Genomic DNA, 16,422 nt, shown 5'->3' on the forward strand with positions numbered 1-16,422 from the left:
GTTCCATAAGGTGATACTCTGGGTCAGAAACATTTTCACTAGTGATACCAGCTTTTCATAGAATATCGAGAAGATTTGGATATTCTAACACATTAACAACTGATGAAAATGAGAAAGTAAAAAAAATAGTTCAGTAGATTACTGAGATACGAATTCTATTTGAGCAAGAAGAAGTTTTCAAAAATGGGTTACCAAAGCAAAACCCTTGAAAAAAGTGCTAGTTCATTCGAAAATACTTGTTGATGTGAGACGGCTTTTTACTCCCAGAGAGTGCAATTGCACTTTCGTATTTCAATAAAACCTCATAAATAAAATATTCAAGAATTGATACAGACTGTTGCCTGAACTGGAAAGGACATTTAACTAAATCAACAAAAAAAATTAAGAAAATGTCTTCATAAGTTCAGACTTCTGAGAAAAATATTTCAAGTGAAAACTTTATTAATATTTTATCATGCATAGCCTGATTTCAATCAAAAGTTTTATTCAGAAAATATTTTATTTCAATTCTCAGACAAACATTTTACGAAATCAGTACCATATATATGAAAAAACATTTTGCAAATAATTGAACATCAGTACATATAGTAAAAGTTCAAAGACCAATAAATGCTTTCAAATTGCTCTAAATTTAATGCAACAATATTCCATGTGTTGGTTGTAAAACTTACAAAATGATTCCACGAGAAATTGAAAAGTTGAGATCAACAGCATTTTAAATAACATTACACAATTGAATATTACATAATACTGCGAAAATGAAAAATGTGCTCATTATAAAATAATTCAGTTCGACAGTTAATTGATTTCACACTCGTTCATAGTAAAATACTATTGTTGATACATTTCTTCATTTCAAGTTTTTTTTTTCATGAACAATATATATTTATTTCTGACCGGGATATTATAAGCTTATATCGTCATAGTTACGCTATCAATAAAGAGGGTCATAACTCCCTTGGGACATTATAGATTTTATAATTCCCTCTACCTTCCACAAGTAAAAATAAATAGAAATGAAAACTGAACCATATTTTATTTATTCACGTCATTACAAATAATAAATGTACAATTTTGAAATGTTCCCTGAAAATTACTTCCGCCACTGGAAACAATTTCTTCTTTTGTATGGCTGGAGCTTCTGTTCACTACAGTCGAGGTACCTGCCTCTTCTGATGACAAAGTAGACAACATACGCGCCGTTTTATTTCTCAATTCGATGCTATCCTCCAAATACCCCTCCGCCACCGTGGAACTTTTCCAACCTCCGTGTCTTTTTAAGTTAGTCATAGTTGCTCCTGCATTGGCTAGAGCAGTAGCAGAAGTGCGACGAAGGCAATGTCCCGTATAGGAAGATGAGTTTGGCAATCCTAAATACATTGCGATTTTGCTGGGGATTTTCCCAAACATATTTTTTCCAATTGGCTGAGATGTACATTTATTTTGTCGGAAGCTCAAAAAAAATCGTTCAATACCTTTAGGACGCAAAGACATATAAAGTCTTAATAAAGGCAAAGCGGAGAACTCTTTTTCATCCACAACTGTAAATTTCTTCGATACACCAGTTTTACTTTCCGGTACGTTCACTACCATAACGGAATCCCGGTCCTCTATATCCGATATCTTCATATTCAAAAGTTCCTGACTTCTCCATCCTCCAAAATAACCCATAATCAAAACAACCTATAACAAAAAAAAGGAAATAAATACACACAAAAAGGAAAATAAGAAAAAACTTACCTTATGTAATAAATGAATATCATTAGTAGCGTCCTTTAGGAATCTGATAACATCTTTAGGAGATAAAACAGCAGACTTTTTCGGCTTATAACTCTTACTCTTTCGTTTCAAAAAAGCCTGTAGTTCATTGAACTTGGTGATATCTCGTTTCTCATGTATAGTCACCATCGATTTTAGCATTGACCATTTAGTCCATAAAGAATTCGGACTATACGTTTCTGACTGAAACGAATAAACACAATTACTACCAAATCTACCGAAAAACATAGAAAATTCCTTACCAGTTCTTGAAAATATGCCAGAAATACAGTTTCAGTGACATCTTTCGGCATAACATTTTTCCGTGTCAGCCAGTCCAGATATATCTTGTATTTTTTTTGGTATACGGCTTCACTTTTCGATGGAATTAATGATTCTCTTGCTTGTTCAGCTTTTTTCAAAATATCCTCCATTATATTTGGGGTAGAAAACACGTTTTCACCGCAAACACAGCTTGATAACAAAGTTCTGTTTATAAACAAGTAACATAGCAACAACCTAGCAACAAGAAAACTCTACTATAATCAACGGTACCTGATTCAAATATACCGGGAAGGTAATGAATTGGTACATTTTTCCGTTTCAAAAATGAACAAAATTTTATTGAAATCCGTCAGAAATAAAATTATCTATGTACCACGGGAATTAATGAGCCTCAATAACCTCAGGCAATTGCTGCTCCTCGGGCCAGAGGCCCTCGCGATGCAAACTTTGCCATCGGTAATTAAGGCCCTCCTAATTCCCTTGATACATAAATAACTATAATAATAGTTGACATAATCTTTATTTTTCAGCTAACCCAGTCGAACACGCAGCTAACTGTATAAAAATATTACGCTTGTACTAACAACTTTTTTAATCTGTTTTTGCGTTAACCAGCTGTCGCACCCCTACGAACGACAACCCTCAGAAGTCGAAACTTGTGCGAGCTAAGGATCAACGAGGTCTTACCTTTTAACGTGTTATTCCTAACACGGGTTGGACGATAGCAAATGAAAATCGATCGTTCAGACTAGGGCTTGAACCACCGACCAACACGACAGTCACTTCGAGTGAGTGAACAAAGCACCCGCGTTGAACCGCCTGGCCGACCGACCGACCGACATTCATTTGATATTGTACATTCGTTAACAAATGCAGATTCGAATAATAATACATAAAAATGACTCGAATATAACCCAATGTTCATCGTCATATTAGCTGGAAAACTGGTAGTTTTACGATGGGAATTTGCGTGAATGACTTAACTCTGATGGAAATACGTTTCTATCAGAAAAACCATGTATAAATAAAAAGTACACATAGTTTTTTCTCCGACAACAGTGATTCTGTCGTATTTATTTAATATTTGAATACAAACTGGAATACTGAAACTACCGTCAGTATTTTAATGCTGCAATTTCTCACCAGAACAATGGAATAATTGAATCCTTTGTCTACCCAACATATTATTATTTGCGGTTTTCTGAACTCGCGGAAGTTGTGAGTGTATATTTCCCAGATGAGACAAGTCAACGATATACCCATATTCCATACCATGTCTCTAATTATTGTAGGGTGAAACAGATATATTTCATTATTCTATATACACCAATATACGAATCGTATATTGGAGAACACTGAAGAACATCTAAATAATGAATATAGAAAGAGTCTATGAATTTTATAATTGATTGTTCACTAAACCAAACTTCAATAGTTTTTTTGAGTATTCATTAAAAAATTAACTTTCACTACAATCTTCAATATTTCTGCGTATAGAGGGAATAAGCGCATAAGTCAAAAATGCCTACTTTTCAGGAGGTGATAAAAACTGATGTATTCAAAAATAAAACAACATACTATCAATATTCTTGGATGGATGGAAAATTTTTGCATTTAACACTTAGTACACAGATTTGAAACAAAATACACAAGAAAATGTATTGATATTTGATTGACGTGTTGCATCTGCCACGAGAAACAGTTATATAATATTGACTTACGTGATCTGCCACATAGTGAAAAACAAAAAACGCCTTCCACTTAGATTGAATCAACCAGAAAAAAGTAAGTGAAAAGTAAGTGAGTTAAGTGATAAGAACTAAAATACTCAAATTCTCAGACTGAAATAACAAAAATCGAGCACTTGAAAAATTAGTGTTCGGAACATTCATTACGATTGTCAGCACCAATCTCATTCAAATCTGGATCTGCCGATACAGATGAGTCGGATGAAACACAGGTGGAATAAACTCTAGTAGGGACAACAGATCAGCCTTCTTTTCTTTAGATATTGATAATAACGTACTTCTAATTTTTGGGACATTGCCACCATCAGCTAACCATTTCGCGGATTTTTTCTGTCGTAAAAACGATACCTCCTGGTATGGTTCATAATCATCTAAGCTGGTTTTAAATTGGATGATACCAAACCGTCCGCTGTACTTTGCGGTACCACTTGCGGTTGCCACTTAAAGTCGTTGTGTGCAACGTCTTTTTTTTCGTTTCACTGATGTATCTTTCAACATATTCGAGAATTCTAAAAAGGCGTCTTGGGTCATCTCAATAACCGAATATCTAGGCCCGCACGATCGGACCAACTGATACCAATCATGAGGATGGCCTATCAAAGATCTGCTTTTTTGTTTTTTCTTTCAAATACAGCATGATCACCATCAATTTCCGTGTGTGAATGTCCAGACAAAATAAATTTATGTTCATTTGTACAAATTCTTGGACACTTTTGCAAAGCTGACGTTAGCATCGCCGCTACATACGAGTTCTTGTTCTGTTCTCCGCACGTATATAAATGTACGTACCATCCGGTAGATTTTGGATGTGTTTGAAAATACGTGAAGCTATTGCATTGGCCCCACGAGCTGCAGTAAGTAGCCTCATGGCACATGTAGCAAAATGCTTGGTTAGTTTTGTTGTGAATTGTTAAATTGTAGGTCCAGAGCTGGCGTTTGTAAAACGCAATTGCATTCGACAGGAATGGTTAGCCAAGCACTGCAGTGCATCCAACGGCAAGACATTTTCTTTTCCTTTGTTACTTGTTTATCCCTTGCTTTTTGTTTATACGTTTCATCGACTGAAAATAAATGGTAGTCTCTCTCTCAATAGTAAGTTCACACATATCATCTGTAGCAAAATCTAATTCCAGCTTGAATTTGTCGGATTCATCACAAGAATCCAATTTTCTTGGTTTAATCGTTAATCTTAAAGTATGAAATTCTTGACTGTAATAGCGATAAGACACTATCATTTTCTTGTCTCGTGAAATAGCTGTCGTGTGTAGGAAATTCAATAAATGTGTACGAACATTATCCATTGTTTCTTTAGAGAATTTGGATGAAGGAGGTGCACGTCCCCTCCCGTCATCCATTTATCAAACTCGTTTTCTGTCAATCTCCTAGTAAAAATGAACCATTCGAAAATAGGCGTAAACTCATCCCTGGTAATAAAATTCGAGTCATTCTAAACATCTCTTTCAGTAACAATAAACCATTTGTATAGAAACAAGTTTATCATAATTCAAAATATCTCTCGATTGAACATTAAACGATTCAAAACATGTATAATTATCCCCGACACAAATGTGTTCAAATGTTTTAAAGAAAGCTTATCATCACTAAACAGATTTTAAACAGATTTAAACAGATTCAAAACTTCCTTTCATTTGAGAGCTAATTCCACAAGTTTTCTACTTATAGTACTCATCGTTGCACCTTCAAAAATAGGTATAGAAAGTACCTACGTACGTACGTACCACTTACAAAGACTGATGAACACCTGAATAAACTTCAAGACAAAATTCACGCTACACACGTTAAGCGTAAAATCACTCAAGTCAGACTTATGTGATTTTTCACTTGAGAATAGGTAGTATGAAACTACATAAGTCTGACTTATATACCCACCATAATCAACATTTCGACTAATGTGTATATATACGCAATCATTTTTAACCTATTCATGTTTCGTGTTTGACTTATGTGATTTTACATAGTCATGCATCAGCAGTTATTGTCGACGAATATGACTTAATACAAAAATGCGAAATTTTGAGTTATGTGCTTGTGTGATTGAATGATTGATTTTCCTGAAAGCATTTGGATTATGAAGAATCTGAACATTTTTTTACCGTTTATGATTGGGTATGAATGAAGTTTCAAGTATAACTTTCTAAGGGCTGTTTCGTTTCTAGGTTTTGTGATACAAGCTCCAAATTGGATTCACGTACCTGAAACGGAAAAAAATCCAATACCATTTGAAATGTTGTTCAAAGTTAGCAAACTTCTTTCCACAAAATAGCTGTTTTGATCTTCAGATTCGATGTTTTTTCAAGAACAAAACACAAGCACTACAGGAAAATACTCAAGCCGCTCTCAGAACGGTGCCTGTGTGAAAGTAGTGATTCACATTGGATTTGAATCACTGGAGATCAAATCCATTTGGAAGAACGTTCTCAGGAAGTTTATTCCACATAAACACAGTTCTCCAGATGAAAGAGTTCTTAAACTGTGAAATTCGAGGTGTAATGAGTTGAACCTCAAAACGATGAGCAGCCACAGGCCGTCGCGAATTTCTGATATGAACCGCTCTTGGTGGAATCAAATGTGGCAACACACTTGAACACTTTCCGTGAAGTATCTATAGAAGAGAGACAAATCTCCAACCTTTTTTTGATGTTCCAGACTATCAGACGTGATGTTCGCGTCTCCAATCAGGGAGATGACTCTTTACTGGATTATGTTTGGAGGCAGCGCTAAATACATAAGAACAATACTCCAAAGGTCTGATGTGGGCTTTATAAAGCATCAAAAGTTGCTGAGGTGTGTACAGTTTTCTGGTTCGGAAGAGTGTTTCAAGTTTTGGGAAGCAGTCTTTGCAATGCAAGCGACATGATTATGCCAAGATAAATTTGTGTCCATTTTAACCCACAACAAACTTATCGAAGCAGAAAGCGGAATTGTCTGACTTGATATTGAACTTGGTTACTTTCACACCATTTCGAAATAATTTCTAGATCCTTATTGAGAAATGATCTATTGTGATGAAATGTGTGACAAAACCAAGGGAATGCTTTGTACTCAATTTTCGTTCGTACTGGATATCCCGTGGGCAACTACGTCTCTCATCAGTTATTCACCGAAATGCTTTCAATTTTTTAGAATTGGATACAACATCTTTTACTGTATTGAAGTTACAATATTTTATTCATCTAGTCTGATACTACTTGATCACTCCAAGGCATTCGATACCTCATGACGTGAGATTCTTCTCCCTATCTTACTGGATTTTCTTATTGGATTTTCAGCAAGTACTTGTTCAATTATCTAGTCTTATCTATCTGGTAGGATGCAACAGGTGAAATCAGATGTTCATATCTCGGATTCTTTGGACATACAGTGTGTCTCACTTCTCATGGAAACACACCCGTATCTTCCGTAATATTCGAGGTAGAACGATGAAAGTCTCAGGACTTATGGGAATGTTCAAAATGCACCTACGACCTGAATGGGGTTCAAAATTCCTTCAGATTTTCCTGGAAAAATTTCAGTCCTGAAAAATCCGAATCTCACTTGTAATGGAAACACCCCCGTATCTTCCGTAATATTCGAGGTGGAACGATGAAACTCTAAAGACTGATGGAAATGCTCAAAATGCACCTACCACCTGAATGGGGTTGGCCAAAGTGATATACACTGTCCGCCACTCGCGATGGAACACCCCATTTTTAGGTAAAACATATTAGGGGGCAAAATAGGCTCAAAATTCCTTCAGATTCGTGTTCAGAACTGCCAACCTATTACGGATACACTTTTTTCCTGGAATAAATTCAGTCCTGAAAAATCCGAATTTGTCTCACTTCTAATGGAAACACCTCCGCATCTTCCGTAATATTCGAAGTGGAACGATGAAACTCTCAGGACTGATGGAAATTCTCAAAATGCACCTACCACCTGAATGGGGTTGGCCAATGTGATATACACTGTCCGCCACTCGCGATGGAACACCCATTTTTAGGTAAAACATATTAGGGGGCAAAATAGGCTCAAAATTCCTTCAGATTCTTAATCAGGACTACCAACTTACTACGAATACACTTTTTTCCTGAAAAAAATTCAGTCCTGAAAAATCCGAATTTGTTTCACTTCTCATGGAAACACCCCGTCTCTTCCGTAATATTTGAAGTAGTTTTTTTTTTGGTTTTGACATCAAAACCTGAATGAAATTGTTTAAGATAAGCTCGACTTTTGTTTTCACATAAATAATTTATTTTTTATTTTGTTGTCTGGAAGGTTATTCTTTCTCAATAAGAGATAAAATGGGAATTTTGTAAGAAGAACGGAAACATGTATTCAGTGAGGTTTTAGGATGGTTAATGTTAGTTCATATTCTCATTTTCCCATTATTTGAAAAAAATAAGGACATTTTGTGACGAAAAATATTATGTAGTTCGAAATTCTTTCAAAGTACTACTTTCAAAATCACATTTTCAATTAAAAAACAAAACAATCAATTTCAAATGATTTAACTGTTGACAATTTTATTTTTTCGTGCCTTCTATGAAATTTCCCTCCAATCGAACACATTTTTCTATGCGCCTTCTATTATTTCTTCCAACTCTTCTCAGGTCTCGAGGTGTGATTTCTCTTCATGCTCGTATAATCCTTGTCCTCATTTGTTGGCCTATCCTTATAAACTTTATTTTTCCCTTGAATAAAAATCCAGTGGAGTTAAATCTGGGGATCGTGGTGGCCATAATACGAGAGGGCTATTGGGTCCTATCCATTTCATAGGCAGATTCCTATTCAACCAAACCCTTGTTATGCCACTATTGTGAACTGGTGAACCATATAACTGAAAAACCATGCTGTGTCTCACATCCAAAGGTAGTTCTTGCAACACATCGGTAAATGCATTTTCGAGAAAATCAACGAATAGTCGTCCGTTTAAATTTTGATCGAAAAAAAATGGCCCGATAATATTTTCGTTCATGATACCACACCACACATTAACTTTTTGAGATATTTGGTTTCTACAATTCACCACCCAATTTGGATTTTGTTCCGCGCAAAACCTCATGTTCTGGGAAGATACAACACCATTCGTGGTGTTGAGTTGAAGCGATAAGTTTCTCAAACTAATTCTAGGATCAGCTTGATGAGCCGCCAATATCGTATCATCATCATTATGATGTTTTACAATGTTCCTGTCCTTTGTTACTTGGCCGGTGCTCACGAATAAATTAAATATTTTATGTACAGGTGCAGGGTGTACAGCTACCTCTAGCGGGTGTCTTCTATCAAATTCAGCGGACGCTCCACGATAAGACCTCACCTTATCACCAACAATTAAAACAATTTCAATTTTTGCTTGAAGTGACAGACGTGCCATGTCAATCAAAATGAGCTAATATCAGTTGATATGGGAAGTTCAGAAATATTAAAATAGGAACGGGAACTCACGAACAGAAAACAACTGGAACAATATCCAACACAAATACAGGAACAATAAACACAATGGCAACAAAAACACGGTAGAAACAACAGGAACAACAGTGATTCAAAGAACAACAATACTAGAAACAACAAATGCAATGAAAACTGGTCTGGGGGTTAATACAACAAGATCTTTCAACAATATTGTCAGGTTGACAGTAAATATCAATGAGCAACTGTTTTCCATGGTGATTTCAGGGCACCGCATGATTCAATGAAGCTGATGTAATTCAATCCCTTCAAATGATTTCAGACAACGATTCAGCAAGTGGGTAAAATAATCCCAATTCTACCTGTTCCTCGAGTACGATTTTTTCTTTAAAAATCAACAGTTGTTTCGGTGTTGCAATGAGTATGAAGAATTATTTTGTTTCGGATGTTAAAATGTTTCCTCAATATTTTGATAAAGGACCCCGCAAATTTCTTATGAGAAATGGCTTGCCTTGAATTTTGCCGAAATTTTGATATGTTGTAGTTCTTGATGTGCTGATTGAAAGTGTCCACAGCCAAAGCTCAGAATTGTACAGTTTTTGAGATGTGAATCTTTGAATATAGATTTATTCCATTTTTTGCAGATTTTGGTCATCAATCGAGAGCTCTCACTTCTGATTGGGATATAATTTGGATGTTCAGCAACCAGAATTAGTTTAACGGATAATCTTCTTCAGTTATAATAGATGCCGCCATCGATAATTTTTCATGCACTGCTTCATACTTTCTCGATAATTTGAAAATGTGGTGCTGTGACATTTTTCTCAGATAGGCTCAAAATGGATGACAGCATCTCACAGCATCTGTATCTTTCATACCTGAGAGTACTCTCCAGATAGAATGAAGGGGTCCAGGTATTGGAAGCGAACTATTTTGCGCCCTGATATGTTTTACCGTAAAAATGAGGTGTTCTATCGCGAGTGGCGGACAGTGTATATCACATTGGCCAACCCCATTCAGGTGGTAGGTGCACTTTGAGCATTTCCATCAGTCCTGAGAGTTTCATCGTTCCACCTCGAATATTACGGAAGATACGGAGGTGTTTCCATAAGAAGTGAGACAAATTCGGATTTCTCAGGATTGAATTTTTTCCAGGAAAAAAGTGTATTCGTAGTAAGTTGGTAGTTCTGATCACGAATATGAAGGGATTTTGAGCCTATTTTGTCCCCTAATATGTTTTATCGTAAAAATGGGGTGTTCGATCTCGAGTGGCGGACAGTATATATCACTTTGGCCAACCCCATTCAGGTGATAGGTGCATTTTGAGCATTTCCATCAGTCCTGGGAGTTTCATTATTCTACCTCAAATATTACGAAAGATACGGGGGTGTTTCCATGAGAAGTGAGACACACTGTACATATGTCGTGGCGTTCCATATAGAAGTATCATTACTATACACTATCTACACTAGCAACTTCTGTCTCCATCTGACAAACTGTTAATACCATTTTATGCAGATATCACACAGCTATATATCTCTTTAAAATTTTGTTATCTAGCGAAAACAACGGGACTGCATAAATTCTACCTGAAATCAATTACTCACCCTCAAAAAACTCGTAGTCGTTCGTTTGAAACTGAATCTGTTGCATTTATTTAGCACTGACCAAGAGGTGAGCTCAGCAATAAATATAATGACAGTAAGTGTATAAGTAGATGCGATTGAAGTTGCTGGCAGATACTTGGTACTTCCATAACGTACAAAAAGTTGGATTCAGTAATAATGTGTAAGCATTTGAACTTGCGATGGAAAAATAGGCTAACATGCTAGAATTGAAAACGAGATTTCAAACGATATTTTTCTTATAATATGAGCGATGTCCTGAATGTACCTAGCTTTTCGTTGTCTCATGATGAATTCAAATTTAGGCATAAACAATTCTTATTCAGTCAACAATAGTTTGTTGCCTGTACCATTTGATTATCATAAAATTTTACTTATCAATCTAGGTGTAGAATTAAATATTTCTCTTGAGTCCGAAAATTTATATTTTACTTTTCTTTTTGTGTGTGTATGTATTAATGTGCTTCTCAAGGGGACTGTGAAAGAATTGGCTGCAGAGTCTAACGGTTCTCCTTTTATTTATTGTGTATTAAAAAATTATTGTGTATTACTTTATATATTGGTGGATAATGAATGTATTATTAAATTTGACAGTGCTGATGTCAAGGGCGTTGAAACTCTGTATTTTGCGAATTATTATTTTATGATGAGATTTTAGGTACAGTTTGTCAAGAATAGTGAAATATTTCAAAGTCTCAATTTGAGACCGCCCTAGCTGTGCGCAGAAGACAGGAGTGGAAACAGCTCAGTTAGTCGAATTTGTCTGTTGTGAAGTGAGCATCGCGGGTTGATCGAGTGTACAATCCGAGCAGAAATAAAGCGTAAAGGGTACAATTTGAGTATTGTAACTCAACCTGGATGGAGTTTAAAGTGCTGACAAATCAAACGAGGGAAGTTATAGCCAATGTATTTTTTTTATGCAACGAGAAGCGGTAAAAAATAAACCTATAAAGGACATTAAAAAGTTCAAGAAAGAGCTGCTATGGCAACTGGCGTGAGTTTATGTAGTATACAAAAAAATTCAAAGGAAATGAAATCGATTGAGAATGGAAAAGCCGCTGCTTTTTTGACACCAAATATAAAAAGAAAGAAAGCGGCAGCTGAAAAAAACTTAGATGGTTTTGATAAAGGATTGCTTCGAAGATTCATTATTTACTTATTATAAAAAGGTTCCAACTCTTCGGCGCATACATCATAAATTTAAATCCGAAAATAACTATGCTGGTTCCTACGAAAGCTTGAGAAAAGTTTTGCATGACATTGGAGGAAAACGAAATCCCATGTCATGCAAATCCCATAATGGAAAAGCCAGATATCATTCAGTTTAGAACAAATTCTGCGAAGTATGAAAAAAGTTCGAGAAGAAAAGCGACCAATAATTTTCATTTACGAAACCTATATTCATTCCTCACATACCCACATAAAAACCTGTAATGACAACACTAGTGAAGGTTTACATAAACCAGTATCAAAAGGGCAAAGACTAATAATAGTGAATGCGGGCAGTGAAAATGGTTTTGTGAAAAATGTATTTAAAAATTCAAAAGTAAAATAAAAGCAAGCTTCCAATTCAAAGCAAGTTTCATTTATTTATTTCAAACATTTCTCCGATTAATGGGTTAACCATTATTCATAATTTTCTAACTCAAAAGAATACTAATCACATAATCGAACAAGTTATCTATATATCCTTCATTTCCTGATTTGACCATAAATAATTTTGGATTCAATAATGGGATGGACTAATAGTGGGGACTTTGTACATTGGTTTCACAGTTTATTCAGGAGACTGTACATCTACACTAAGCAGAGACAAATTTAATCGCAAATATGTGCATCTCTGTTCCTCCGAATGCTTTCTAGCTCTTCGTACGGCAGCTCTTCGCAGGCCGCAAAAATTCTACCCTTTTTCCTATTCTTGACAAAGTATACTGATGAAAATATTTTGTTGATTGAGTTTGCCTAATGGAAAAAGCATATCGGTTTCTAATATATATTTTTCATTGTTTGATAGAGATATAACAATAATCATTTCCTCCTTTTTACCTTTGAGAAACTCTAATTTTCAATTTGTTATCATTGTGACTGAAATTCAGTACGGTGAAAGCAAAAACCTTTTCTTCTTTTAAAGCTGCATCCTCCGCTGGGAGAACAACATCCGCCTGTTGTGATAGCTTAAGCGTGTATACCCACCCTTCAAGGGCTATTTGCTGAAATATTCTTTCAATCCTTCGAGATGAATTGTCAAATTTGAAAATTTGTTTTCAGTGATAGGGAGATGGGGACTTTGAATCTGCATTACAAATTGTACGCATGAAAACAACAGTAGTAATTTTTAACAATCGTCAATCTAAACCGGTGCGGTAGGTTAATGGAGAAATAATTATCAACTCATGAAGCGAATCAAAATTCAATAAATTTTTCGGTTCATACAGGAATTAACTAAATGAGTGTGAGACATTTGAGGAGGCGATTCCTCATCGAAAAAAAGATAGGATCTTTCGTATGAAGAAATTTCATTGGAGGATCTCTTGTTAAGATACAGCCCCTTGAAGGGGGTACATGAAATTTGTATAACAATTTTTTTCACATGCGCTAAAAAAGTTACAATTGCGAAATTAACCTGACGTTTTGTACTACATGGTTTACCCCATGGCTGTAAGGGGTGGAAAACGCAACCCCTAAAATTTATTTCCAAAGTAACTTTTTGTCTTATTATTCGTTTACCATTTAAAAAATCATTTCCGATAGCCTGTTTCATTCTGAACAAAAAATGTCTCGTGGGTTTTTTGACCAAAATTAACCAGTTCGCAGCAAAAAATTATTTTAGGAACAACTACAGAGATACATCGTCATAAATGCGAAAATACGAAACTAATCTATCTAGTAGGTCGCTATTAGCGATAGTGACAATTAAATTAGTATGACGCTGTCAGTTTGTGAATTTTCGAAATTGAATTAATACTAATTGTGTGTTGTTGTTCTGTTCTCAATTTGTTACTTTAATAATTCACTTGTTATTAAAATGGCATACACAAATGAGGAAATGGCTGATATGCATTACGTTTACGGTCTATCGAAGGGGAATGGGTTAGAAGCTTCTAGAAGATATGCTGAAATGTATCCTCAACGGCAGCATCTTTCACATAGAATATTTGCTCGACTTCATCAACGATTACCAGAATATGGATCGTTCGACAAAAGAACGCAGGATTGTGGTCGCCATCGAGAAGTACGATCACCACAGCTTGAGGAAGCAGTACTTAATTTGATTGAAGAACAACCTACTACCAGTACTAGAAAGATTGCTTGCCAGTTAAATGTTGATCATATGACGGTATTTCGAATTTAAAAGGAACAACTCTTATACCCTTACCATCTGCACCGAGTACAGGCACTGTTACCGCGAGACTTTCCGAACAGTCTTGAATTTTGCAATTGGATGCTAGAAATGATCAGAAGAAATTGTGACTGTCTGAAGACGATAGAATTCACAGACGAATGTAGTTTATTTCAGGACAAGATTATTAATTTTCATAATTACCACATATGGGCTGATGAAAACCCTCACGCTATTGTCGAAACTAACCATCAAGAACAGTTTTCTCTCAACGTGTGACTCGGAGTTATTAGAAATGATTTAATATCTACCTCCTCGATTAAATGGTGAGGCATACGTTCAATTTTTAAGAGAAGTGCATCCAGTACTGCTGGGGGAAGTTCCTTCGGGCGTCAGAAGGGATAAGTTTTTTATGCATGATGGGGCTCCCGCCCATTTTAGTCACGTAGCACGTCAGCATTTAACTGAAACATATGCAAATCAGTGAATAGGTCTAGAAGGACCACAGAACTGGCCCGCTCGATCCATGGATTTCAATTCTCTCGATTTCTATATTTGGGACCATTTACAGCATTTGGTTTATCGTACTCCTGTTCGCGATGTAGAGGACGTGAGAAACCGCATCATCGGTGCGTGCTGAGTAATCAGAGAGACTCCAGGAATATTTGTGCGAATACGTGGCTCAATGCGCCGACGTCTAGACAAGCGTAATGTCTGAAGGTAGACATATTGAACATTTACTATGATTTCTACACGTTGTTTGTTTTGTTATTAATAAATTGGTTTTATTTATTACCCTTTGATAGTTCAATGCAGGTACAAAATAACAATAAATCCATTTCGCATTTATGAAGATGTATCTCTGCAGTTGTTCGTATAATAATTTTTTGCTGCGAACTGGTTTATTTTGAGCGAAAAAACCAGGAGACATTTTTTGTTTAGAATGAAAGAGGCTATCGGAAATACATTTTTAAATGGTAAACAAATGATGAGACAAAAAGTTACATTGGAAATAAATTGTAGGGGTTGCGTTTTTCATCCCTTACAACCATGGGGCACACCAAATAAATTACTGGCTAAGTGTTTTTTGGTAGTACATTGTAGCCCTTTAAGGGGCTACAATGAAGTTTCTTTATATGGAAAATCCTATCTTTTTTTGATGAGGAATCACCTCCTTGAATGTTTTACACTCATTCAGTTACACCCTGTATATGGGAGTAATTTTAGATCAAATTTTTATATTAATACAATCGAAATCATTTAGCGTCGCTTTCGTTTTTTTAATCACATAATCTACCTTGAATTTTTGACGATCAGTTTCAATAATTTTTTTCAATAATTATATTGTTCAGTAATTACTTCCATGTCAAATATATTTTTCTCTTGAATTTTAAAGTAATTTTCCAGAATTTTCTTCAGAATATCCATAAATTCTTCGACTTTTTTGTTCTAATGTAGACATGTTTAAAATATGTTTCTCTGTTAACTATCTGTGACACCCCTACGAACGACAACCCTCAGAAGCGAAACTTTTGCGAGCTGAGGACTAGCGAGGTTTTACCATTTAACGTGTGATTCCATGTTAGGAATCACATATTAAATATTATAAATATAATTGTATAGAACTGGTCTGCCAGTCAAGTATCTGTACTTGATGAAAATCAATATTAAAACTAATTAGTACAGTTTATGGTATGATTTTCACTATAAAGGGTTTTTTATAAACCGCGATAATTGTTTCGCTATACAATAACTTTCTCAAGCGCTTGAGGAAACTATTGTATAGCGAAACACGTGACGTTTTTTGTAAAACCCTTTATAGTGAAAATCATACAATAAACTGTATTGGTCAGTATTATATAGATATATTTTATCAAAATATTCATTTCAACGAGGTTTTTTTTGTTTCGAAAATAATACTGAAGCTCTATAGTTCATTTCCTTTTTTATTCATAATCATTATCGTTTTCATAATATTTTGAAATATGATCCTTTTCTGCACATTATTGGTATTTGAATCAAACCAATCATTATTCTGTTAAACGAATACTTACGAAAACATTGAAGGTGTATTCAAAATGGAATTCATTCTATTAGTCAATGTGAAATCAAGGATGGATGGGCAATATTTGACTGGATTTCCAAGAAGATCCTCTCGAATGATTATAACGGCCAGTCCAGCGGGAGCCAAATTCTTTTGGGAAGCTGCAAAAATCAAACCAAACTGAAGAGGGACAATGAATATGAATTTAATGTC

General features: G+C 35.3%; 3 protein-coding genes across 7 annotated transcripts in view; 1 reads left to right on the top strand and 2 right to left on the bottom strand.

Moving 5' to 3' along the window:
* LOC111511253 (Diuretic hormone 44 receptor 2) overlaps nucleotides 1–16,422 on the top strand; it is a 329,140-nt gene that overhangs the window by 125,644 nt on the left and 187,074 nt on the right. The window lies entirely within an intron of this gene.
* Nucleotides 1–16,422, bottom strand: part of LOC111507255 (phosphoserine aminotransferase) — a 45,782-nt gene that overhangs the window by 711 nt on the left and 28,649 nt on the right. For all 4 annotated transcript variants that reach the window (XM_074180605.1, XM_074180603.1, XM_074180604.1 and 1 more), the window contains one exon: nucleotides 16,220–16,389. In XM_074180605.1, coding sequence (XP_074036706.1) covers nucleotides 16,220–16,389 — 170 coding nt within the window. The remainder of the gene's footprint in view (nucleotides 1–16,219; nucleotides 16,390–16,422) is intronic.
* Nucleotides 895–2,383, bottom strand: LOC141484907 (uncharacterized). The gene is made up of 3 exons (XM_074180606.1): nucleotides 2,022–2,383; nucleotides 1,741–1,962; nucleotides 895–1,683 (listed from the first exon to the last, which is right to left on the bottom strand). Exons 1-3 carry the CDS (start codon nucleotides 2,190–2,192, stop codon nucleotides 1,036–1,038), a joined length of 1,041 nt encoding a protein of 346 aa, XP_074036707.1. The 5' UTR covers nucleotides 2,193–2,383; the 3' UTR covers nucleotides 895–1,035.

This window comes from Leptinotarsa decemlineata, unplaced genomic scaffold, assembly GCF_025532065.1.
Source record: "Leptinotarsa decemlineata unplaced genomic scaffold, Ldec_3_MD MMD2_tig00026299_RagTag_RagTag, whole genome shotgun sequence".
Lineage (NCBI taxonomy): Eukaryota > Metazoa > Arthropoda > Insecta > Coleoptera > Chrysomelidae > Leptinotarsa > Leptinotarsa decemlineata.